Source organism: Meles meles, chromosome 6 (genome assembly GCF_922984935.1).
Source record: "Meles meles chromosome 6, mMelMel3.1 paternal haplotype, whole genome shotgun sequence".
Classification (NCBI taxonomy): Eukaryota; Metazoa; Chordata; class Mammalia; order Carnivora; family Mustelidae; genus Meles; species Meles meles.
In genome coordinates, this window is record NC_060071.1 from 66,965,513 (window position 1) to 66,990,377 (window position 24,865).

General features: G+C 50.6%; 2 protein-coding genes across 6 annotated transcripts; one reads left to right on the forward strand and one right to left on the reverse strand.

Annotated features, from left to right (window-relative positions):
• Positions 1-1,900: 1,900 nt before the first annotated feature.
• Positions 1,901-7,977, forward strand: LOC123944807 (creatine kinase U-type, mitochondrial). 5 transcript variants are annotated; one of them, XM_046010164.1, is made up of 10 exons: positions 1,901-2,197; positions 2,935-3,252; positions 3,887-4,085; positions 4,291-4,386; positions 4,762-4,983; positions 5,110-5,195; positions 5,315-5,438; positions 7,073-7,207; positions 7,407-7,532; positions 7,735-7,977. In XM_046010164.1, exons 2-10 carry the CDS (start codon positions 3,104-3,106, stop codon positions 7,849-7,851), a joined length of 1,254 nt encoding a protein of 417 aa, XP_045866120.1. In that variant the 5' UTR covers positions 1,901-2,197; positions 2,935-3,103; the 3' UTR covers positions 7,852-7,977. The 5 variants fall into 5 exon arrangements, with proteins under 5 accessions (XP_045866120.1, XP_045866119.1, XP_045866124.1 ...); XM_046010163.1 differs by having other exon boundaries at positions 1,901-2,104; XM_046010168.1 differs by having other exon boundaries at positions 1,901-2,104; positions 2,968-3,252.
• Positions 7,978-8,193: 216 nt separating this feature from the next.
• On the reverse strand, positions 8,194-24,220 carry STRC (stereocilin). The gene is made up of 29 exons (XM_046009544.1): positions 24,175-24,220; positions 22,655-23,440; positions 22,542-22,566; positions 20,549-21,803; positions 19,491-19,553; positions 19,302-19,412; positions 18,958-19,124; positions 18,575-18,761; positions 18,335-18,450; positions 17,941-18,073; positions 17,404-17,586; positions 17,076-17,114; positions 16,731-16,898; positions 16,509-16,574; positions 15,966-16,091; positions 15,603-15,661; positions 14,682-14,805; positions 14,456-14,568; positions 12,777-12,912; positions 12,166-12,362; positions 11,876-11,966; positions 11,507-11,663; positions 10,697-10,866; positions 9,966-10,121; positions 9,446-9,588; positions 9,104-9,252; positions 8,756-8,853; positions 8,513-8,660; positions 8,194-8,321 (listed from the first exon to the last, which is right to left on the reverse strand). Exons 1-29 carry the CDS (start codon positions 24,218-24,220, stop codon positions 8,215-8,217), a joined length of 5,319 nt encoding a protein of 1,772 aa, XP_045865500.1. The 3' UTR covers positions 8,194-8,214.
• Between the last annotated feature and the right edge of the window lie 645 nt (positions 24,221-24,865).

Below are 24,865 nucleotides of genomic sequence, written 5' to 3' on the forward strand. Positions count from 1 at the left end.
AAGAGAAAAACAAATCAGAAAGTTAAGGAAAGGAACAAAGAGACTTATTATGGAGGAGACGAGAAAATGGATGGACAGGGAAGACTGGACAAGATGGTTCCAATCTCCACACTGGGCTTGTTTTTTACCCCTCCTCCAGCCTTGGAACCAGACAAATCCGGGTTTGAATCCTGGCCTTGCCTTTAATAGCTGTGCAGCGTTGGACAAGCCACTGAACTTCCAACAGCCTCCATTTCTTCATCTGAAAGAGAGTGGTTTAAAAACCTAATCAGGGGCGCCTGGGTGGCTCCATTAGTTAAGTGTCTTCTTTGGCTCAGGTCATGATCCCAGGACCCTAGGATGGAGCACAACAGGCTCCCTGCTCCATGGGGAGCCTGCTTCTCTCTCTCCCTGTGTCTGCCACTCCCACAGCTTGTGCTCACACTCTCTCGCTCTGTGAAATAAATAAATCTTAAAAAAAAAAAAACCCTAATCATACAGTACTGATTATATGAAAGCATTTTGTATATGTTTGCATTTTTATTCCTATCTTTTCATCCTTACTTAGGTTTCCTTGGCCAAGACGATTTCAAGTTCTCTGTTTCTCTTCTGCAACTTCACCTACCACTTTTTCAGTCAGGTGCCTCTTTATATTGACCCCAAGGCATCCTGAATGTGATTGGGATGATTCTAAGGACTGTCCCTTAGGGAAATAGAATCCTCCCGAGTTCTACTCGGGCTCGTGTTCTCTGCACCACTCCAGCCCTTCAATCAAGTTATTAAACCATCTTCTAGGTAATTAACTTGTCTTTCTCACCCCACCCTGAAAAATGTAGGCTTAGTCCCTGGTCATCCATTGGAACAATCCAATTCAATGAAATAACCATACAAGAGCTCCTTATAATTGTAAAGTGCTTTATAAATGTTAAGTAGTATTGATATCATTATCATTAAAGAAATCAAATACATATATATCAATTACTTCCTGCATGCCATACGATAATTTTTTAAAGTGAGCTTTAATATATTATGTGGCTGTTAGAGGCTCACAGGGAATAAGAAAAGTAGACACATCATGTCTTTTCTCAGTGGAGCTAGTATTCAAATTTGGATGACTAGTCTCCAAACTTGAGTGCTTTCTCTATTCCTCTGGGCAAGACTTATTTTTCCTTCTGTAATTCTCTCTTCTTGTTTCCTACATCTTTAATCATAGTAACCACCCTCTCAATCAAATAACAACCCTACTGCTCTGGAAAATTATCTCCCTTCTTTATCTGGGTAAATATACACCATTCCAAGTAATTATATTTGCTTGCTCATGACTACTCCTTAACCTAGACAATGAGCCCACAGGTAACATTTTCCATCTCTCCAAAAGGGACTCTTAACTATAGAACTCTGTTCTCTGATACTTGCTCTCTTACCAGAAGAAGAAATTAAATGACAGACACAAAAGAAAGGTGGGTGGCTTCTAAGGACACCCACAAATGAGAAGGGGAGAAAAAGGGAAGCCTGAGAGGAATGAAGAGAACCTCAGTAGGGTCTCTTCAGTGGGGCCAGAGGTCTATGTGAAGGGAATTTCTCTTTCTCAAATAAGATTTCCAAGTATCTTACTATCTTGTGGGCGTACCAAGATAGCTGAGATTTGGGACTAACACTACCATACCCACCCCACCTTAACTGACTTCCATACTGAAGCCCCACATCTCTATTTTGGCTCCAGCATTCATTCTCTTTCCTGCCAGGACAAAGGTCAAGTCACACTCTGAACTGTGGGAACACACCCTCTCAAATCAGAATACACACCTTTTGAGAAGAGAGGACAGAGGACCAGTAAGAAGGGAGAGATTCTCTGGCAACCTTAGGCCCTTGAACACCACTCCCCTTTACACACTGTATTAAATAGCATTAGGGAGCCAAGAAAGTAACACTTGCGGTGGTTGGAGACCTGTGTCTGCCTGTCCCATTCCTACACCTCGTCATCTTACCACACCCTTCACTTCACCTTACACTCTCCTCCAGCCCAGGAACTGAAGCTACAAAGAGGGAAGAGAAGGGAGCAGAGAAGGAGGAAACTAACGATTCCTGGCCCAACCCCAAGCTCCATATCCAGTGCAACCAACAGGTAGGCAAGCTTGCAGAGAATACTCAGAGGGAGTCCTGTGGGCAGCAAACACTTCTGAACCTGGATAAAGCATGAAGAATTAAAAGATCAAAGGTGAAGTAGAGGTTGGGGAGGAGAGGGGGGGAGAAGAGCGGGAGATCATGAGAAGTGGGGTCAGGACAGGGCTTCAGGCTTGGGGGCTGAGTGGGGGTAGGGAACACAATATAAATGGGCAAGAGTTAATGTTTTTCTGGTTCCTCTTAGGGAATGCTTCCACAACCTTGTAAGAATAGCACAGGGGTGGCAGAAGGGCTCCTTGGTCCTCTTCCTGGTGCTAAGGAAAAGGTGACCTTGAACCACCTGCGTCTTTTTCAGTGTCTGCCTCTGTGTGTTTTCTTCCTGCCTTTCTCTGGTATCTGTACTTATTCTGCGGTTTCTCCAGCGGCCGCCTCCCCTGAGAATATGAAGAGGTTACTGGGGAAGGCCAAAAACTAGAGAAGAGCTTGTGCAATGTCACCCTTTCACACCCAGAGTGACGATTCGGGTTCCCGATTAAGTGGAGCAGCTTGGGGGAAGGGTGTTCGGCTTTCTCGGGTCCCCTCGGGTGCTGTCCTGTACTTGGTGCTGAAATCTGGGAGAGCTCCTCTCACGTGGGCCCGCATGCCCGGCCTAGAGTTGGGGAGCTCCGGTCCCCTAATCTACCTGGCGGTGCTTACCTCCTCTGCCCCCACACACCTAGCACGGTCGCAGGCGGAAAGGCGGAGCCTGCGTCAGCCCCACCCCTGGAGACTGCGGCTGGGGCCTCCCTCTCCTCCACCACCCGCCGCTAGCTCATTGCGCCTCTCCTGCAGTCTGGTTGGAACACGCTCCATCTCCCGCTCCAGTCTCCACTCCCGCCCCCATTTCGGCTCCAGTCTCGCATCGAGTGCCGGTCCTCGGTCCTCCGGGTTGCAACCTCCCTCCCCGTTCCTGCCCTCCGCCAGCTCCCGCTCCGGGATTGAGTAGCCGGATCCTGAAGGCATGGCTGGTCCCTTCTCTCGTCTGCTGTCCGCCCGCCCGGGGCTCAGGCTCCTGGCTTTGGCTGGAGCTGGGTCTCTAGCCGCTGGGTTTCTGCTCCGCCCGGAACCTGTAAGAGCCGCCAGTGAACGACGAAGGCTGTATCCCCCGAGGTATCAGTGTCTGAGGTGCAGGGATGTCGGGTGGGGGGGGGCGGTAAGTGGTGACGGGAACGAAGATGGGGATGGAGATGAGGACCCGGGCAACAGAGAAGGGTTATAATCACGAAGGCTCTGGAGTGGAGTGCTGTACAGTCTGGAGACCTCAGTGGGTTAGGGATCGAGGCCAAAACCGTGAGGTTAAACGCATTCCTGGGGACCTGTAACCCGCAGCCCCCGGCCCCAAGACCTGCTCTGGCCCTGTGAGTTTTGGCTGCACCCACTCTGCCCAAATCCCTAATTGAGAAACCAGGAACTATCCTTTTCGCTTTCCTGCTGTTTCCCCCCATTTCCTGAATTCCCCTCCTTGGTCTTTCCCCTCCCCCATCCCTAATGTTGTGTTAATGGTAGGAAAGAACTGAGCAAATCTGGGGGAATTGAGCCGGTTAGCCAGAGGAAGCTAGAACTGTTGGGAAAGAATAGACCCTGAAAGTCCGTAAAGAGATTACCAAGGTTTAGGCTCCCTCTAATCTCCCCTCCTCCCAAGGAGCAAAGCCTGTCATGGCTAACTGGATAGCTCCCAGCTGACTGCCCTGGGTCTAGGCCCCCTGTGCTCTCCCTCCATGGTTACTGGGTACCCCCTCCCTAGCGCTGAGTACCCAGACCTCCGAAAGCACAACAACTGCATGGCCAGTCACCTGACCCCAGCAGTCTATGCCCGGCTCTGCGACAAGACCACACCCACTGGTTGGACGCTAGATCAGTGTATCCAGACTGGCGTGGACAACCCCGGCCACCCCTTCATCAAGACTGTGGGCATGGTAGCTGGAGATGAGGAGACCTATGAGGTAGGGGGCCCCCAGAGTCTCCCTGGTGACCCAACTCATCTTCCCAGTAATCCCAGCTCCTTCCCCCTACAGACCCTTCACTTTCCCTTAAGGCTGGACCTTCCATACGCACGTTTTCTGACCCAGTGAAATCAGTCCACAGCTAAAGCCTGGAAAGGGATCCCCTCTCTTTAACCACCCTCTCCCTCTACCTATTCCTCATCAGGTATTTGCTGAGCTGTTTGATCCTGTAATACAAGAGCGACACAATGGATATGACCCCCGAACAATGAAACATACCACTGATCTGGATGCCAGTAAGGTAGGTCAGACATTCCCCTTCTGATTTGCATTGCCTTATGTACAACACTCTGTTTCTCTAATCCCTTCACCTTAATCATTTCCTGACTCCGAGTCATTAGACTGTTGAGATTTTAGTCTTGGTGTGGGGGAAGGAATTGTATCTTAAGAAGCAGCAGATATGGAGAAGAGAGGAGAGGGTGGATGAGAATGACCATACCCCAAAGTAGGTGATTGGAGGGAGGGTTCCTAATGCTCCCTTCCGTTGGAGTACTTGCTGATTGGACTCCTACCAATGCATGCAGTAAGGATCCTTAAAGTTCTTGAAGGTCTCTCCTTCCCCAAGTTCCCACCCACTGTGTTCCTGTGACTTACATTAATTCCTCTTATTCCCTAGATACGTTCTGGCTACTTTGATGAGAGGTATGTATTGTCCTCGAGAGTCAGAACTGGCCGAAGCATCCGCGGACTCAGTCTTCCTCCAGCCTGCACTCGGGCAGAGCGACGAGAGGTGGAACGTGTTGTAGTAGATGCACTGAGTGGCCTGAAGGGTGACCTGGCTGGACGTTACTATCGGCTCAGTGAGATGACGGAGGCTGAACAGCAGCAGCTTATTGATGTGAGGGGCCTTGAGAAGGAGCAGGATTGAGAAGCAGATGGAAAGAAGAATCAGAGGGGAGGGTGGGCCAGAGGGCCTAGGGGCTACTGTGAAGATTCTTAAACCAAGTCCTTTTACTTGCCTCAGGATCACTTCCTATTTGATAAGCCTGTGTCCCCATTGCTGACTGCAGCAGGAATGGCTCGAGACTGGCCAGATGCTCGTGGGATCTGGTATGAGGCCTACCTAACTCTTTTGTCCCCATGCCCCTTAATGCCTTTTTCCCCCCTCTATCTCCTCCAGTTCTGGACCTGCCTCTTGATCCCTGTCTTTTCTTCTTTTCTGCTCTCAGGCACAACAATGAGAAGAGCTTCTTGATCTGGGTGAATGAGGAGGATCATACAAGGGTCATCTCTATGGAGAAGGGTGGCAACATGAAGAAAGTGTTTGAAAGATTCTGTCGAGGCCTCAAAGAGGTTGGAGAAGACTGTATAAGGGAACTATGTGGGAGGACATAAGGAAAAACCAAAGTCTAGACTATATATTTTATCAACCAACTCAGGATACTTTTGATAGCAAAGGGGATTATCATCAGTCACTCCAGGACAATATATCAGGACTCTCCAGGAAAACCAGGGTATATGGTCACACAAGAATAGAAGGAGAGAAAGAATGTCATGAGTACGAGGTAGTAAATAAAGCAGTTGCCGTATAAGACAAAGGAGTAACTCAGTGCCTGGGATATGTGGAGTGTTCAAATGAGGAAAAGTTTGAGCCTGGATCAAGGTAGGGAGTGAAAGATTGGTGTGTCCATGATTCCAATGTAACCACCCAGTTCTGAGCCAAGGTAGGTCTTGGCTCTGAATTCTGTCATTTTCACTAAAGTATCATGTCTAGGTTTTAAGCTGAGAGCAGGAGGAAGACTGGGGGAAATGGAAGATGGAATGGCATAAGTTGCAGAATGTGTGGCTCTACTGAATTCCTCAGTCTTACATGGATTAGGTCTCCATATTCTATTCTAGATTAGAAATCCCTATAAACTAGTTCTTACTGTATGTTCTCCTATACAATTCTATTTTAGACTTGTAAAGACAGAGAGCTCCTCTTCTTTTAGATTCTAGCTGGGAAGTTTTTATTGTTTTTGGCAAATAACAGATAATATATTCTGTCAGTGGGTAGGGAAGTACTTTTCAAATGATATGCCTCAGGTGTCTTCATCTGTAAAATTGGGATAGTAAGGCTTCCTACATTTTATGTTATTGTGGTGATTAAGTGAGATAATGCATGTGAAATGCTTGGCCCATGATAGATGTTCAGTAAATCTTAGCTCTTACTACTATTTTTCTAGATGGAAGGGTTTCCCCTTGGCCAGCCTGTTAAATATGCCCCCATACAAGAGTTTTGTTTTGTTTCTGAACTAAGAATAGGGTCCACTTTACTCATGCTAGGTAGTTTTCATGTCCAGTACTCTGGCAGATCCCCTGTGTCTTGAACTCTAATGGCCAACTCCATGATTAGGATGCTCAAGTGAAACAAAACACCCTTCTCCTACTTCCTCCCAACCCCCTCACGCACACCCTTAACTATGAGTCTGGCTCTTCTGGACTGTTTGCACCTTTCTCTCTGCCTTCTCACATGTGCGTTTTCCACAGCTAACAGAAGGCTTTCTTGCCTCTTCCTGTTGCGAAGCCTACACCCCCCTCATTTTATGTGTGAGAGAACCCTTCCAAACTCTAGGCTCATTAGCAAAGCAAAGATAATCCATGTATGCTGAGCTCATTGAATAATCATCCCTTTCTCAGTTCAGTCTACCACCCCCACTTATTTCCCTAGATCATCCCAAATGCATCATTCTCCCAAGTTTCTCCTCTTTCACATGTAAGATATTTTGCTGTAATCACACCATTATGGGCTTGCAACATCAAAATTACCTTGTATGCATGATAATAACAAACCATTTACACACAAACACACACACACACCCCACAGTGTCATTCTCTCACAGCCCAAGTTTCTGGTTCTAGATACACTTCCAGAGTTCCCGTAGGTCTGGCTAAGGGAGGGTTCACATATCCCTGACTTTTCACTAACAGAGCCTTTATGGACTCAGGTGGAGCGGCTGATCCAGGAGCGTGGCTGGGAGTTCATGTGGAATGAGCGTTTGGGATACATCTTGACCTGTCCGTCTAACCTGGGCACTGGACTTCGGGCAGGAGTGCACATCAAACTGCCCCTGCTAAGCAAAGTAAAGGAATTGTGGGGTTAGAGTGGAGCGTGAGTGAGGACAGTGGCTGTGTGTGGTTGGGAGGGGGTGAGCATTTTGGAAAGGAGCCAGGCATATTGTGGCTAGAAATGTCAGGGGGAAGGGCTCTGAGCTCATTCCGGGTATAAACAGTCTTTGCCCCTATTGACCCTGCCCCCAACCCCTATCTCTTCCCTTCTAGGATAGCCGCTTCCCAAAGATCCTAGAGAACTTAAGGCTCCAGAAGCGTGGTACTGGAGGAGTGGACACAGCTGCCACAGGCAGCGTCTTTGACATCTCTAATTTGGACCGACTGGGCAAGTCCGAGGTGAGATCTTAGAGGTTAGGGTGAGGAGAGGTATAGGTCTGTGGGGGTTGAAATATAATGGTGAATGGGCCCTAGGAATCTGAAATGAAATTCAGATTGAGTGGGAAGGCAACTGGAAAGGAGTTCCTAGAGCAGGCAAATCAGTGCTGAAGAAGGAAACTCAAGTTACGGGAAGCAGAGATCAAGGGTTAGTGTCCTTCAGGTGGAGCTGGTGCAGCTGGTCATCGATGGCGTGAACTATTTGATTGATTGTGAACGGCGTCTGGAGAGAGGCCAGGACATCCGCATCCCTCCTCCTCTTGTCCACAATAAGCATTAAATCCCCCTCCCCAGAAGATGACTCAAGATCCCCAAGTCTTCTGCTCGTTCTAATGTGACCCATTCTACTTGCCTTGGATGCCCCCAACTCCCTTCTGTCCTAGTAAAGACTCCTTGCTGTGCTCTAGCTGTCTGTGTTATTTCTCATGGTTGGGGTGAAGAGGACTAGCCTCCAGGAAAGGAAAAGAAGCAGTGGGGTTATTTATGATGGAAAGAAGTCTCCAGATATGGCATGCCAGGAACACTGATTCTCAGGTGGGTGGAAGGCATTAGCATTTTACCCATATTCCTCATCGGCTTCCTGAGGATAATTAGAACGCATTTCCATTTGCACTTTATTAAAGTTTCTTTCCCAACAATCTCTTTAACTGTAGAGACAGGTTTGTAGCAGGTTGCCAAGGAAGCAGATGGTCAACGCCATGGCCCAGGAGGGTTGTGACCAGTCCTGAAGGCCCCAGGCTGTGCTTCGACCTATAATGAGACAGAGAATGGGAGAAATATTACATCTCTATTCCCCAGGGACCACTAATAGATGGAAGCTATCTGCCTAGACCCCTTTATTCCAGGGATCTCCCTGAGCGAGTCCTATGAGACAGAACTAAGTTCAGGGTCAGATTCTGGGTCAGGAGTTGGAGGGTCAGGCTGCGCATCTGGGAACTCACCCTGCTGCGCTGGATTCTCCTTCCCCTCGTGCTGGGCCCATGCCACAGCTCGTCGCTGCTCAGGACTCAGAAAGGCCATTTGTTCGGGAGTGACAGCCACAGCCTGAACACTTGTGAGGCTTGATAGCTGGGTGGGGCTGAACACCACCTGGGGGTGGGGACAGGAATCAGTGCATCCACTGTAGCCTCCGTTGGGCCCTGGCTCTTCATGGTCACCCCAAACCCCCGCCCATCAATACTTACAGCAAATTTAGGAGCAGGGATGACAGAAATAGCAAGAGGGGTAAGGCCCTGGATCTGTTCCTGCAGCAGTGCTGAAAGAGCCAGGTCTGGGATCCCTGCTGTTAAGCGGGTGGGATGGCATTCAACCGCTATTGTATACTGCCCTCCCCCCTTCTCTTTAAACTTACAGACCTTCTCCAACCTCTCCCAAAGTACCATACACCTTTCCCAACACATCTCCAACCTCTTACCTAAATACCTTCTCAGACTCCCACCTTAAGAATTCCAGAGCAGTCCTCCACCCAGTCTAGCCATGGTACAGAAACCAACCCATGACAACCAGAACCAGCAGTGGTCCAGCCTCCCTACCTGCTATGGTGCCGATTTCGGTGAAGATCTCAGGCCCCCAGTTACTGATGGGACCAAAACCACCAGGCAGCACAAGGAGCTGGGCCAGAACTTCCAGCTGCTGCTCAGAACACCGGAGATGCAGACTGCCCAGGAAGAGAGCTGCTTGGCTACGGAAGAGTGAGGTGGAAGGGAGGAAGATTCAGCCACAGTGATAGGGCCCATGGTTGTGAGATGGGAGTATAGACTGCTCCAAGTGAGATCCCTTCTTCCATGGGACCTTCATTCACTCCTTCATGAGCCTTCCAACCCGGTCCACCTTTACCTCAGCACCACCACCCACACCCCCCCTCCACAGGTGACCTAAATTCCCAACTGCTGATATGCCGTAGCTCCTCTGGCCGAAGTCCACAGAGCGTATAACCCAGGGCAGTCAGGTGAAGGAAGTCCAGGTGGCTCACATGCCGGCCACTCTGCCGCAAGAAACTGGAGACCACAACCCGGAGCTGATACGGGGATGGAGGGCAGAGAATAAGGAGAGAAATCATGGGGAATTCACGGAAGAGGAAGTGATTAGGGAAGTGACAAGTGCTACTGGACTATATACTTATATTCTTAAGACCAGAAGATCCACTAGCCATGGGGAAGGTTGAGGATCCAAAACTAGAAGGCCAGGGAAAACAGGCAGGAGGGAGTTTTACCTGTTCAGGGGCTCGAAGTGAATAAATCACAGAGTTTCTAGTGCCAAAGTATGGGGTATTTAAAAATAGAAAGAATGGCCAGGCAGGGTGACAGGAAAACATTCCTTGGGCTTTAGGTGACCTAGAGGCCTGGACCTGTGGAATGGATGTTTGGAAGGTAGTGGAAAAAGGGAAGGTGTTACCTGGACAGAGCTCCAGCCATCTATCTGTCCCAGGGTGCTCAGCACTCCCCAGTCCGCTAGGGTCAGCTCCTGTAGTTCCCGCTCTCCTAGACCTATTAAGAGCCGACCCAGCTGCAGGATCTGCTCAGGACGGAATCCCCGGGGAGGACCCCACAACTAGGAGAAAGAGAAGAACAATGTGAATGGAAAAGCATTGGTCTAGGAGTCAGAATGCTGGGTCTTAGTCATGCCTCTGACCTTAGCTGTGTAACTGAAGGCAAATCACTTGCCTCTCTAGGTCTTTAGCTTCCTAAGCTGTAAAATGAGGATGGTTTAAGGTTCCTCTGACTAGGCTGTTACTGAAAAACGCTAGAGTCTCAGTAGGGAAGAATAGCAGACACTTAGTCCATGATTTCTAAACGTTTATGTGAACCAGACTGGCTGGGAATGCCTGTTAAAATGCAGATCCCTATAGCACTAAGACAATTCTTCAGTGAGCAGCATGGGACTCTTGCATCAGCATTTTAAAAACCTGCTCCTGGATAATTTTGATACACAGTAAAGTTTGGTAACCACTGCTTTCTTCCCTCTATCCACTGCACTAACTTCCTTTCCTCTGACTCCCTACTCAGGATCCAAATTCTCTAATTCTTTAATCTCCTGTTTCTCCCTCCTCTTACCCAACTATCCATTTCCTTGTGTCCCACACTGCACCCAACCAGCTTCCTCATGTTGGTCTCTCCATCCCTAACCTGTTTTGCCTTGCCCATCGCTGCCCGTAGTTCTTCAGGCCCAAGTCCTGGGTCTCCCGCAAATAATGCCAGGCAGTCCTCAAAGTCTGAGAGCTCCATCTCCGCAATCTGGGTTGCTGACCAGGCTGCTGGGAATGTCCCCCGTACATCTGCACAATTTGGCACAGGTTCTGAAGAGGTAAGGCAGGCACAGGGAATCAGTGTAGAACTAAATTATGCCCCGAGAGATATCTATCGATGGAATGACTCCTCCAACCTTTGGAAAGGGCAATGTGGACACTATGGGCCAAAGGATTACTATAATGTGAGAATTACAGGACTCAAAGGACATTAGAACAAGTAAGTGACTAGAGAGGACAAGCTCCACATTATATAAATGGAAGACTGAGGGAGGTTGCCTAGGGATTTAATGGCAGATCTAGATCAGAACCCAGGTCTCAGGTCCCAGAGGGTCTCCCGCCTACATCCTAAGCATCTTCCAGCAGACAGCTCCATACTCTAGCATAGAGCCGAGCCTACAAGCTGGGTCACTGTTAACAGGGATAAGAGAATAGGAAATGGGAAGTCCTGAGCTCAAAGTGTAATGGGTTCTAAATTCTAGGGCTATAGAACCCTAGAACTAGAAAAGACCTTGAAGATCATCCCGCTAACCACTTTGGTTTATAGACTAGAAAACCGAGCCCAGAGAACAGAAAATGTGTAAATCTTCTCAAAGGGCACATCATACCTAAAGCCTAATATTCTGATTCCATTGCTGGATATTCTTCCCTATACACTCCAATAGACTTATGAATATTTGGGTAGTTTCACCTGGGAGATCTTCTGCAGTAGACCGTACAATCCCAGCTACCAAGGCGGCTTTCTTGGGGGCAAGCTGTGGACCACCACATAGCTGTCCAATTCTGCTCTGCTCCCAGCTCCGCTCCTTCTCTAGGAGCCGCTCCAGGGTCTCTGGTCCCAAGGCTTCCTGTGTGAGAAGTGAGATGGAGAGTGCAGAGACCTAGGAAGGTCAGGGTCAACTGCTGCAGCTCTAATTCTAAAGTCCTGTCTCTTTTTAGCAATTTCCCCAGATTCAGGCTTTATAACCCTTGCCCCAAAACCTCCTTAGCCTTAGCTCCCCAGAACCAGCTCACCAGTCCCCTCTCTGCCCTTACTCCCTCCCTTGTTCCTTCACCTCACCCTGGGGATCAAGGAAATAGCTTCAGTAGACAGAGTGAGTACTAGGCGTCCAGCTTGTTCTACTTCACTCTGGCTCCACAACTCTGGCTTCCTGGGGGACAGGAAGAAGATCAGGGGCTGGGATGCTGAGAGAACAGTGATGGAAAGGAAGGGGAAAAGAGGACATGCTAGGATTGGGGACTCAGGGCTCCAAGGACCCTTGAGTGTATTAAATGAGCTGCCACTGATGATGGTGGTTAAGAGGGTGGGTGTGGGATGAGTTAGAATTGGAAGTTTCCAAAGGTTCATACCCAAGAACAGGCTCCTGCGACAGGAGCCATCCCAGCTCTGTGGCAAATGGCTCTCCTAGGCAGAAGCCCTGCAGCTGATTGAGATGGGCCAGGAGGATCGGTAGGGGGATCCGTCGTGTACTCTCTATCCCCAGGAATCCAACCAAGGGGCCCAATGTCTCCAGCACTTCCCTTGAGACTGTTGTCTCCTTTGGAGCCTAGAGAGGGGCATCAGGCCTTGGGACAATGCATCTCTGACTCAGGCGACCAGACTCTTTGATCAAGACACCAAAACCTTTGATTCTTCTCTCCCTCCAAGCTCCCAACTCAAAACCCTATAATGTTCACTGCCATTGTTTACTTTCTTAAATCAGGAGCCCAGATAGGTGGAGGCAGAAAGGCTAGGAGATGGAATCCAAAGGATTTCTGGGACTCCAGTGAATGTGGATAAGAAATAGGAAGCAGGTTCTCAAGGAATGGAACCTAGAGGTAGATCTAGGGGCTAGGGCCTTGTGGACAAGATCCTGTTTGGCATCAAAAGTGTGGGGCTGGGCCTAGAAGACAGAGAGCATTGTCTGAGAGGTAAAAATTATCCAGGCAGCAGCTCTGAGTCTGGTAGGTTGGACTCTTACCAAGTTTTGTAGGGCTCTCTCTGCCAGGGCTACACGGTGGAGTGGGATCAGTGCCAGCAGCTGCTCTGGAGCTCCTCGTACCAGCTCCACCACCAACATAATAGATTCATTGGACAGTCTATCCATCAACCGGACCCTATAGCAATTTGGCAACAGGGGCCCTCAGAAATGAGCCCTGTTGAAGAGGGACCACAGAACGCCACATTGCCCAGACAAAAGAGGTAACATCAGAACAAACCTTATGGCCCTAGACAGGATCTGATAGTAAATTGTCCCAGATGCAATTCCCATCATAGTGTTTAAAGGGAGAGAACAAAAGGAATGACATACTTCTAGTATTCCCGAAAAGAAATGACCAATGATCCTACCATCTAATGGAACCCAAAGCCCCAAATATCAACTATCTTTAAAATCCCCCCACCCCCGCCAATGATAGATTAGGAGACAGGTTCCCAGAGGTGGTGGGATCTTACTCCCAGTTCCTCTCTTCTACAGCACCACCCTTCCTTTACTTGTCGGGAGGAGGTCCTCTCTTATTTGCATCATGCTACACAGTTTACCAAGTTATTTTGGGTGTTCTCTCATTTGATCCTTACAACAAGATCTTGAGGTAAGAAAGGTATTTTTCTTACTCTTTCACAGATGAGGGACTCAGGTCTTCCAGCTCATGGTCTAGGATTTTTCACTTTATCTAGGTCCTTGGAATTCTAAATTAGCTAAATTTAAAAGATTTGAATGGCTTTTTTTTTAAGCCCTCTTGCCCCCAAATTGGGAGTGATATTGTATACTCTAGGGCTGCCAAATCTGGAACTGGAACTAGGCTGTGTAGCACAAGGGCCAAAATCTGTGGAAAGGTCTATAAAAATGTAAGCATGGAATCAACCACTTTGACTACCACCTCATCCCTAGGAAGGCTAACACCAGCCTTTTTCTACCCTGACTTACAATTCAGATGGCAGTGGGGTAGGAATGGGGGTAAAATGGAAAACGAGGCCTATGAGAGATACTCATAAACTCCTAGAGTCTGTGTTAGGAGGACTCAGGTTCATGAGTTTTCTCTCCCCATAACCCTTACCCATACTTGAATGTGCTCTACAACATTCCGCTATGGGACCATCCAGCCTAGACTTGAATAGCTCTTGAATGGTTGATGTTGACAATTCACTACATCAATTTTCCTTATAATTTGCAAGACTCTGATTTTTATTCCTTCGTCCTTGCAATGCTCAATAGGGCCCTTCAGAAACATGCCCATCTATTTTCTATTTGATAGCCTTTGGGGTATTTGAAGGCATTTATCATGCATGTTTCATACATGTTCTCTTTCTGTACTCCACTGAACACACTGACAACATGCTTGCTTAAACAGACTATAATCCTCTAGGGCAGAATTGGACCACTGCCTCCCTCAGCTTAGATAGTCTTCTATCTCTACTAATGTAGTCCATTATATTATGATTGCTTGGCAGTCCACATCATAGTGTTACCCACCCTCAGCTGTCCCATGTTGGGACCATGTTCTGGGAACCAGTCAATACATAGAGCAACTTTGAATAGAATCCTCCACTTTGGGCTATAACTGATATCAGGGAACCACCTTAAGGGCACTTCCTAAGGGCAGATCTTCTACCCCAAGTTGAGACTTCTAAGGAGCCAGTTTCTCAATTTGGAGCACTTACGGTAAATCCAGGAGTAGCTTTGCATCTAGCCCACTCAGTTCTGGCCCCAGGGTTGCCAACTCTGGCTCTGGCATGGACATCCTCCGCTGTAACTCTGCCCAGATACAAGCCCTCTGTAGGACAGGGTGGGGAAACATGTCAGGACAGAGTTAAGCTTGGGAACTGGATTCTGTATCCAGGGTCCCTGCCTCCCTGCTCCAACTAATGCCTAAGCACACCCTCTCACCAGGCTCCCTCGAACCCCAGTGGGCAGCTGATAGATCATGTGCACAACTTCGAGGAAGTCTGCCATCGAGTTGATCTGCTGCAGAAACTCACACGACATGCCCCCCGCCAGGGTGCCCAGAGCCCTGTAGGTGTGTGAGTGGACAGATGCTCATTCATCACATGTCAGTGTCTGTCTGCTCATTGTATCAACACTCCCGAAACAAGTACAGATGCTCATTTACGGTAACTTATAGTTTGAGATAGGATTTTCCACAGATGTTCTCATTGGCTCCCCACATCATCACTGTTTATCAGAGAGGAAAACAAACATTCACAGAGGTCGAGCGACGTTCCCCACATTACTCTATTACAAACATGCTAAACTGAGCCTAGAGCTAGGTCTTTAGATTCTGAAGACCATGATTCTTCTACTGTGGGTGGAGGTTAGGTGATACTTACTTATTCCTGTTTATTCTGCTTGGCCAGTGGTTCTGATTAACTCACTGGATCAAACTAACAACAGCAAATGTCTGTTGGAAGCTTGCACAGGGCCAGCCACTCTATTAAGTCCCTTACATGCCTTATCTCATTTAAACCTTATAACCACATCCTATGAGGTAGGTACTATTTTAATTCTCATTCTATAGAAGGAAAAAACTGAAGCTTAGAGAAATTAAATGACTTGTCCAAGATCACAAATACATGTCAGGGCCAGGACATGAACCCAGGTTTTCTGAATCCCTTAGACTCATCAGGGTAGTTGTGGTCCTGTGGGAGGGCAGGAGGGTAAAGAGAGGAAGAGCCAAGAGGGGGACCACAGGCTGGCACGATGTGTCATTCATCCCTACATCTCCCACCACATCACATGGTATCTGGCACATGGTAAGTGCTCAAAAGTTGTTAGTTGAATTAAACTCACTGTGCAACACAGGTTACTCACTGCAGATTCCTGAGTGTCAGGTTGGTGGGCACCTGCATCTTCTTCCAGAGAAACTGTGCCTACAAGAGAAAAAAGAGGAGCAGCGCCCCAGCAGAGATAGTTGCGTAAGAACTTAAGTTGCCTTGCACCCAGTCTTGCCTCCCCACCGTGTAGGTCCCATTAGCCTCCTACTCTCCCAAATGCACATTCCTCTCTGAGAGAGAGACAGAGAAATGGAGGATTAGGAAGGAGGGAGAAGAAATGAGCCAAGCAAGTCACATTATAAAATATAAAGGATGCTCAGGCTAACGTGCCCAATGTAGGGCTGCTGGGTAAAAGAGGTGGGACACAGAGGGTAGTCCTGGGCTAAGTGGGGAGAATTACCTGCTGCTCAGACCAGGGCAGCTGGCGGTAGCGCCTTCGGTTAGCCAGAAGAGCCGCAGAGTCCAGCTGCAGCAGCTTCAGCGGGAGCAGGGGAAGTAGGCAGTCTGGCCAGGTGGTGGGGATGGGCTGCCGGTGGCCATGTGTGTGTCGCAGTGCAGCGGTAGGTAAGGGGAGCCATGGGGGCAGGAAGGGACCAGAGCTAGGATAAGGCTGGATGGTCTGTGCCACTAGAGCGGTGCACGCCTGAGAGGCCTCACCTCAAGGCAGCTGCGAGCAAGTCTTGCTGCTATTTGGGCACCTGGTGGACTAAAGTCCTCTATGAGCTTTGGTCTTTTTTATCTGGAAGCAGGGTGGTTGGCCTTGACATTCTAGGCCAGTGTGGATCATGCTTTCCTGTTCTCTGGAAATGGGGAGGGCAACTAATGTCTTGGGGGGGCCACAGAGCCAGCCTGGATTCTTGGGGGTAGTATGTGAGGCAGCACCAGCCATATGAAACTGCCCTGGGACAGGGAGAGGAGTTTAGTTGGGAGATGCCACACATACCTGACCAGGGATACACACAGCTGCACCGGCACCTGTCGTACCTATGTTTTTAACTCCGTCTTTCACCTGCATGAGAATTGGCTGTGTGTGTGTGTGTGTGTGTGTGTGTGTGTAAGAAAGTGGGGAAGTGTGGGAGACCTTCCCTGGCCGAAGGGAAGATTCCCTGCTCCTTCCCCAGAACCCACATCCTTAAGGGTCTCATCCTCCCTGCCACTCTCATACCCGAAAGGTCTGCAACAATGCTGCGGTCTGGCAGGCTGAGAGGCGTGATAGTTCGGGGGCTAGGCAGGAGCAGGCCCCAATCAGAACTCGCCTAGGGATGGCCTGGAGTGTCCGGGAGCTGAGGCCTGGCAGCAGAGGGTGCAAGGAGCAGAGTTCCTCCAGGGACAGCTGGGGAGCAAGAGAGACAAGAATCCTGAAGAAGAGGCAGGGCCGTAGGGAAGACAGCAAACCTGGTACAGTAAGTGGCAGGTGAGGAAGCAGGGAGGGAAGAAAGGGGCAGATGCGGGAGGCAGGGAAAGGGGGACAAGGACCTCTGGAGGATGTTGAGCAGGGGCTGCTACTCACATCACGTCTGGGGAGGAGCCGTCCAAGCAGTAAAACAGCCTAAGGTGGGAGGGGACAGGAAACAACAGCTTTCAGGTCCTGGCAGCCAGGTTTGAAACAAGTCCGGAGGGCCTACCCTTCAAAACTTCTAGCTCCCTCTCTACCACCCTCACTGACTAGCCTGGCTCATGGATCTTCTTGATCTGAAGAAGGGGGGATGAGGAGGCCCTCCTTGGGACAGAGAAAAAGGAGGAGGCTCTAGAGGAACTAATGGTATCCCTGAATGTAATTCTCTTGACTGGTGTTCCCAGGGCTGGAGGGTGGACACCAGAGAGCAAGACAGGCCCACCTGGGCGGGTGTGACACTGGTTCCCCGCAGGGCAGGAAGCATGGCTCTTAGCTGAGGCTCTGACAGCTCCTGCAGGAAGCGGAGGCCCAGCTGAGGGAAGAGAGGGGCCCAGACTCGCAGCTCCCCGGGGCTCAGCACAGCCCCTCCGGAAGAGCGCAACACTCCCAGAAGCTCATACGCCACCTGTAACCAAAGAAGTTTTGGGACTGGAGAGAAAAGATAAGTGAACTTTAAACTTCCTGTCTGATCCCACATTTGGATTTCCTAGGGCCTGGTCTGGGGCTTAGAACCAGGGCTGGGATAAGAACAGATTGGGTTGAAGAGGTCAGAGGGTATGCTTGGGGTCTCATAAACCAAATGGCATAGGTCCGGAAGAGGTGGTAAGAGATAAGAATGACCATGGATAAAGGAACAGAGGTGGCAGAGGTCAGGGAGGGCTGGCACTATTGTGCTCGTGTGGTTGAGATGACTGGGCGAGCCCTCCACACTGACTCAAGGAAAGCCTGGAGTCTTGTAGGCCTGTGCCAAGGGGCTCACCCGTCCTTGTGGGCTGAGAGTCCCGTTGGCCGCACATTCCAGCAGCCCCCGTTCCACCGGCCCCATTGGATCACTCAAGGGTACCAGGCTTTGCAGCTCCTCAGGGCTCAGGAAACAGGCGAGGGACCCCAGCCTGAGAAGGGCACGAAGCTGGCCTCCATGTGGTCACGGAAGCTGGCACTAAGGTGTACCACGTGGGTACAGAGAGTGGGCACTCTGACCACTAAACTAGGAAATACGGGTGCCATAGATAGAACTCTGTCCTGGAATCCAATACTGCCTGTGTCCCTTGCCTACTTTCTTGCCCCTGCCTTCCTAGGACCCCAACCTACCCAGGAGCCATCCTCGCCGCTCTCCCAATGTGACCTTGATCACCGACCCCACAACCACTCACCTGCGCACCTGCTCCTCTCCATCCTGGACACTTTGGTTCACCAGGCTGCGTAGCACATGTCGAGCATGCCCTGGCCCAAGACCTGCTGCTGGCCAGCTACCCTCCAGGGCCTGGATCTGAGATGAGGATGGGCAGCTTGTGTTGGGGTCACTGTGAGACTCTTGTGGGGAGGAGCCAACCAGGACTCCTGTCCCACCTAGCACAAGATGGGCTGGTTAAGTTAAGAGGATCATGTCCTACCTGGTGAGGGCTGAGCTGCAGAAAATTTTCCAGAGGGAGGTGGGGGAGCAGGGGCAGCACGGCCCACAGAAGTTCCTGGGACCAGGCAGGCACTTCCCCGAAAAGCTCAGGGGCCAGCAGGCGCTTTGCAAGAGCCTCCTTCTGTTCAGGCTTCATTCCTGGACTGTAATCCCGGATGGCAGCCAGGCTGGGGAGAGTAATGGCTCTCAACCCTTGGCCCTGTTCCAAACAGTTTTCCCCGGGTTTTCTGCAGCCCTACAGTCATGGGCAGGAAGGAGACTCTCCCTAATTTTAACAGAGAGGATCTCAGAAAGGGGTTGCCCTAGGCTGGTGGGGTCGGCCTGACCCCAGCAGGATAAGGAAGGGTGGTGCGGGGTCCTCACACACTGTCATTGGCCAACAAGGATGGTGGGAAGCGCATCAGGTCAGAGACAGCCAAGAAGGGGATGAGCGGTGACAGGTCAATGAAGAGCTGGGAGGTGAGGCGTGGGTACCGCTGGAGTAGCAAGGCTGTCAGGCGACCCAGGGCCTGCTCCTCCGACGGTGGTACCTGGGGATGTGGGGGGGGGACAGGAATGGATACTGGCTCTGGAAATGCTCAGTATCCTTGCCCATCTCCTCTCAAGATCCTCCTTCCACTGGGCAAGCCCTCTGCACACCGGGTTCTAAGTGCCCTTGATTCCTAGATTTCTCCCTCCACCCCAGTTCCCCCTCTCTTAATACCCACCTGCAGCTGGGCCCAGGAACGGTGCATGAGTGTCAGGAAGCCCTGAGCAGCCTCCCTCTCTGCTGAAAGCACCAGCTGCTGGAGATTTTCCGGCGGCATGTGCAGATATGCCTAGGAGTGGGAGGTTATGGTAGACACAGCCTCATGGGGTTGTGACCCAGCCCACCCATGTGCCCCTCCAACTGTTACCTGCACTAGAATCTGCAAGGCCCAAACACTCTTCTCCCTCTGGAGCAGATCCCATAGCACAGGCTGGTGGGGAGACAGGATGCCAAGAGATATTTCCTCTGTCCCTCCTGAAGCTTCCCCAGGCGCTCCAACTCCTCTTGCTAGGATGCTTGTCCTTCATCTGAAGCTAGGATGTGTGTCTCCTCAGGTATTAAATTCTTTTAGGCCAGAGACAATGTCTCTAACCTCTCCTGAATCCCTTTCCATGCCAGGTCCATTGCTGGCTCAATAAATAAATAAATACTTGGAGATCGGAACCAAATTGCTATGAATCTGTCTAAAATCATTTCACTAGATGCAGGGCTTGAGAAAGGTGGGCCCCAACGTGGAGTAAGGAATTTTTACATACCCTGCAGAACCTAGCAAAGTGCCTTTCATAAAACAGGGAACCAATGAATGACTTATGGTATTTACGTATTCTAGTCCTCTCACTCTACAGAGAAGAAACAGAAGCCCAGAAAACCTAAATTAAATTATTTGCCTAACACCACACTAATTTGTAACATAATTGACCCCAGAACCCAAGTCTTCCAATTTGTAGTGGCCCTGAAGTTTTCTCATTTCTGCCTAATCTTCCTCTATTTTGTCAGCCTCCAATTCTCACTCTCTAGGGACAGAATTAGGGCCCTCCAACTTGATCCCTTTCCCTTCCAGAGCAGAAAGGGGGAGAGTCAAAGAGTCAGAATAATGAGATAACATTTATCGCGGTTTCTGTATCTTGCTGTATACATAACCCACAACATGTCTTATCTTATGTAATCCTTACAGCCACCCTACAAAAAAATTGGCATGAGTATTCACCCTCATTTATAGATTAAAAAAAAGTATAGCCCAGAGAGGTTAAATAACTTGTCCAAGGTTAATCATAGAACTAAGATGTGAACCCAAGCCTGTCTGACTCCAGAGCTATGTGCTTAAACCACTGGAGTATACTATACTATTATCCTCTCAGCATTAGGGAAATCATTTGGAGGTCCTTCCCTCTGTTCCCGGGGCTTTCACCTTGGCAGATCACTCACACTGAAGCAAGCCAGCAGCTCCATCTTCTTTGTAACAGAGCTGGGGCTTTCAGTGGGTTCGAAGCCCAGCAGGGTCGGCAGTTCCTCCTGTTCCAGGTACTCTCCGACCGTCCGCAGCACGCTGCGCCGGCCCTCTGGGCGGAAGGCATCCCAGAAGGAACAGTTGTCTGGGAGACTGGAGAGCATCAGGGCCTGCCCCAGCATTCCCTGGGCCTCAGTGCCCCTGGCCCCTGGCCCCAGGAGAAAGGTCAGCAGACGCAGGAGATAGTGTAGGCGTGTGGAATGGGCAAGGGCTGGTACAGAGGACTTACAGCGTGGCAACTGGGATAGCATGCCAAGCAGGAAGGGAGCTGGGGCCAGGCACAATGGGGATGGTCCCAGTGGTGTCAGGGAGGGCAGAAGAGGGCCCAGGAGCCCCTCTAGGAAGCAAGTATCATTACCCCCACGACTTATCCTGCACTGGCCTGCGAGCCAAGGCCAGAAGGGTGCCAGGGCTTCATACATGGTGTCATTGACACAGACCATCATCAGGAAGCTGCCCCCATCTGGGCAGCGCTCCCCACAAGGTCCAACGTGGCAGGGTGGGAAGGCAGTGACATCTGGGGTGGGGCCCTGGCACACATGCTGAACCCACGCCTGATTGCTCGGGGGGACAGCCTGCAGACCCTCCTCTCCACACAGCCGCTCAGCCCACAGAGTCTCGTTCTCCAAGAAGCATCCCCAGAAGATCTCTGGGGTGAGGGGCACAGGGGGCAGGCCTTCAGGACAGCTGGTAGGGGGTGGGAGCAGGCCAGCACACAGCCGCTTCACCAGGCGGCGGTTGGGGCCAGACAGGGCTGAAAAGGAGAGGTTGCTACATATTGCCTCCAGAAACTGATCGGGAAGCTGGTCATGGCAAGCCTGGAGCCAGGCTTGGGCACCTGGTACCCATGAGACTGCATACCACACAGCTGTCTGACAGATGGCAGCAGGGCTGGGAGGGGGCCGTGGGGTGGCCGGCTTGGCGTGCTGGCAGAGCAGGTAGATGGAGAAGTTGGAAATGCTGTAGGGTGGTGCTGGGCCTGAGTGGTTCTCGCAGAGGGCCTCCACAGAGATGGCTCGCCGTTGGCGAGGGCTGATGTGGGCTGAGGGCTGGGAAGCCCTAGGCAGAGGCACACCCGTGCTCAGGCAGTGGAGGAGGGCAGGGGGTGGAGGTGGTGATCCAGACAGAAACCCCAGCGCCTGGACATCCCAGGAAAGGTTGTGCCGGATGCCCCTGGGTGTAGAGGGAGGAGAAGGCAGCATCTGGTCAGTTTACATTTCCTCCATTTGAACATTCTGACCCTGGCCCAGAGCCCTTCAAGGAGTGTAGCAAGCATAGGCTTTTCCAAAAGGTCCCAGGGACCATAGATGTTACTGGTTTAGGTGGAAATGGGAGAGAGATCTGTCCTGCCAAGGCACGAAATCACCTAGGAGGAGCCCAGTTGGAGTCCCTTCTGTCCATCTGGCTCCTTTCTTTCTCCTTTCTTCATATGATTTTGGGTAGCTTAGGTCCAACCCTTGGTTGGCCTCATTTCAGGAAGTCTGCCGAGCAACTGAGGAAATCTGACCGTGCTCTGGCATTGTTGTGCTGAAATAGTAAGTGATGGAGGAATCCAGTCTTGTCCTTTCTTCCCATATCCCATATCTATGGGGTAACATTTATGAAACATTGTGTGCGAGGCACAGTTCTAAGTGGCTTATACATACGGTATCAACCCATTTAATCTTTTTTGACAACTCTATGGTGGCTAATATTATCTATATTTTATAAGTAGGGACACTGAGGCATAGAATGAGAATGTAATCTCCCCAAGGTCACATGGCTAGGTAAAGGTAGAGCTGGGACACCAACCCAGTCAGTCACGCTCTGAAGCCACTAAACAACACCCCTCCCATCAGTTCTCTCCACCCTGGAGGCTGATGACTTCCCAGGCCCAATCAGAACTCCTTTCCTGGGAAGAGAGTTACTTACCATAAAAGCAGCTGCTGAAGGTTGCCTAGGAGGGAAACAGTAAGGAAGAGGACTCTCCCAGTCTCACCCCTTCTTTGCCCTACCACAGCCCAGCAGACCTTAGCAGCACTCACCTCCCTGGCACTGCCCATTGGCATCAGGCTCTGGTTGCCCCAGGATGGAAAAGACCTCATCCTGTAGGGAGTCAGTGACACGCAGAAGCCCCTCCTGGAAGGCAGCATAAAGGGGGGCCCCCACTGTGCGCAGCAGGCCTCCCCAAAGAGCCTCCTCAGAGCCCAGCTCCCCCACTGGGGTGAGCAAACCCAACAGACCTTGCAAAAAGTGGGGGGCTGGCTCCCTCCCATCAAGGCCTGTGGCATTGGTGGGGTCTACGCTGGGCTGCACCTGCACCAGGGTCTGCCAGCGTGTACCCTCTAACAGCAGCAGCAGAGAAGGCAACCAGTCAGCCACGAGGACACAGTCAGATGGCCCATCACGGGTACATGGGGGGCGGGAAGGGGTAGGCGGTCCCACAGGAACTAAGGCTCCTAGCAGCGCCTCTGCGAGTCCACCCAGCACACCTGCCTGGTGCCCCAGGAAGTCCCGGGGGGTCTGCTCCTGTCCCAGCAGTGCCAGCACATCCCCTAGCAGCCCTAGCATTGGCTCCCAGTCTGGACTGCCTCTCAGTGTCACTAGGAAATCATGGAGCCGGAGGGCAGGGGGCTGGAGAGATGGGGGCTCCCCCACGGGTCCCTCCCCCATTCTCCCAGGCTCAAAGGAAGAAGAAATGTTGGCTAGGAGTGCAGAGAACTGTGAACGGCTGAGGGACCCCGGGGGAGCCTGGTCCATGGCAGAGAGCAATGACTTCAGGAGGGAGAGCCCAGGGTCCAGGGACTGAATCCCAGTAGGGACCAGAGTCACTGTAAAGAGAGAAACAGGAGCTCACTCAAGGGGAAGAGCCTAGAACCCAATTCAGCCTTGCCCTGGAACCCAGCCCTAGCTTAGATCTAAAGATGAAGCTCAGGATTTGGTGAGCTGAATACCTTGACTGAATCAGCCTACAGGAAGTCTTGACCTGCTTCCTTTTCTTCTTCCTTTTTTTTTTTTAAGGTTTTATTTATTTGACACAGAGAGAGAGAGTACAAGCAGGCAGAGCAGCAGGCAGAGGAAGAGGGAGAAGCAGGCTCTCCACTGAGCAGGGAGCCCAATGTGGGGCTCAATCTCAGGACCCTGAGATCATGACCTGAGCCAAAGGCAGAGGCTTAACCCACTGAGCCACCCAGGTACCCCTTGACCTGCTTTCTTAACTTTCGCTTTCTCCCTAGCTCCAGTCTCTGCCCATCTTCCTTTATCTTTTTTTTTTTTTAAGATTTTATTTATTTGACAGAGAAAAAACAGGAGAGCACAAGCAGGGGGAGTGGCAGAGGGAGAAGGAGAAGCAGGCTCCCTTGCTCAGCAATTGCCAATGCCAATTGCAGACTCCATCCCAGGACCCTGCGATCATGACCTGAGCCAAAGGCAGATGCTTAACCGACTGAGCCACCCAGGTACTCCTTCCTTTGTCTTTTATAGAAACCAGTTAATCTCTGCATTCTTAAGTCTCTCTTTAGCAACCACCCCTCTCATCCCCAGCCCTGCTCACTGTTCCTCTCACCGGCACAGGATAGCGGCAACAGCAGAGACCAGAGGTTCAGAGCCATGTTTCCAGGTGAGCACCGGTAAGAGGCGAGTTCTTGTTATTCTCACCTTGCGTGGGATAGCCAGGTAAGGGCAGGGCACCACAGGCAGCCCGAGTTGCCACTGACACTATAGTGTGGTCTTTCAGGAAACAATATCTGTAACCTGACAGGTTTGTCACCTGAGCCTCTGAATACCTGATCCTCTGGCTTTGGAAAAAGGTGTGCTTCTGTGAGAGGGACCCGTTATAGGGGATCCCAGGGGGCCCTTGGAGGAGCCCAAGGAGATAGCCTCAGTTAAGAGCCAGGATTCAGATAAGGGTGTAATCTGGTAGGGGGGTGGCGTTCTGCAGAAAAATGTAAGAAAACAAAGAGGATCCAAAGGACTTAAAAAGCAAGTAGGATTTGAAGGAGTCAAGGAAGAAAGGCGGGGGGGGGGGGGGCGCCTGGGTGGCTCAGTGGGTTAAAGCCTCTGTCTTTGGCTCAGGTCATGATCTCAGGGTCCTGGGATCAAGCCCCGCATTGGGCTCTCTGCTCAGTGGGGAGCCTGCTTCCTCCTCTCTCTCTGCCTGCCTCTCTGCCTACTTGTGATCTCTGTCTGTCAAATAAATAAATAAAATCTTAAAAAAAAAAAAAAAAAAGGAAGAAAGGGGACCCAGAAAAAGAAGC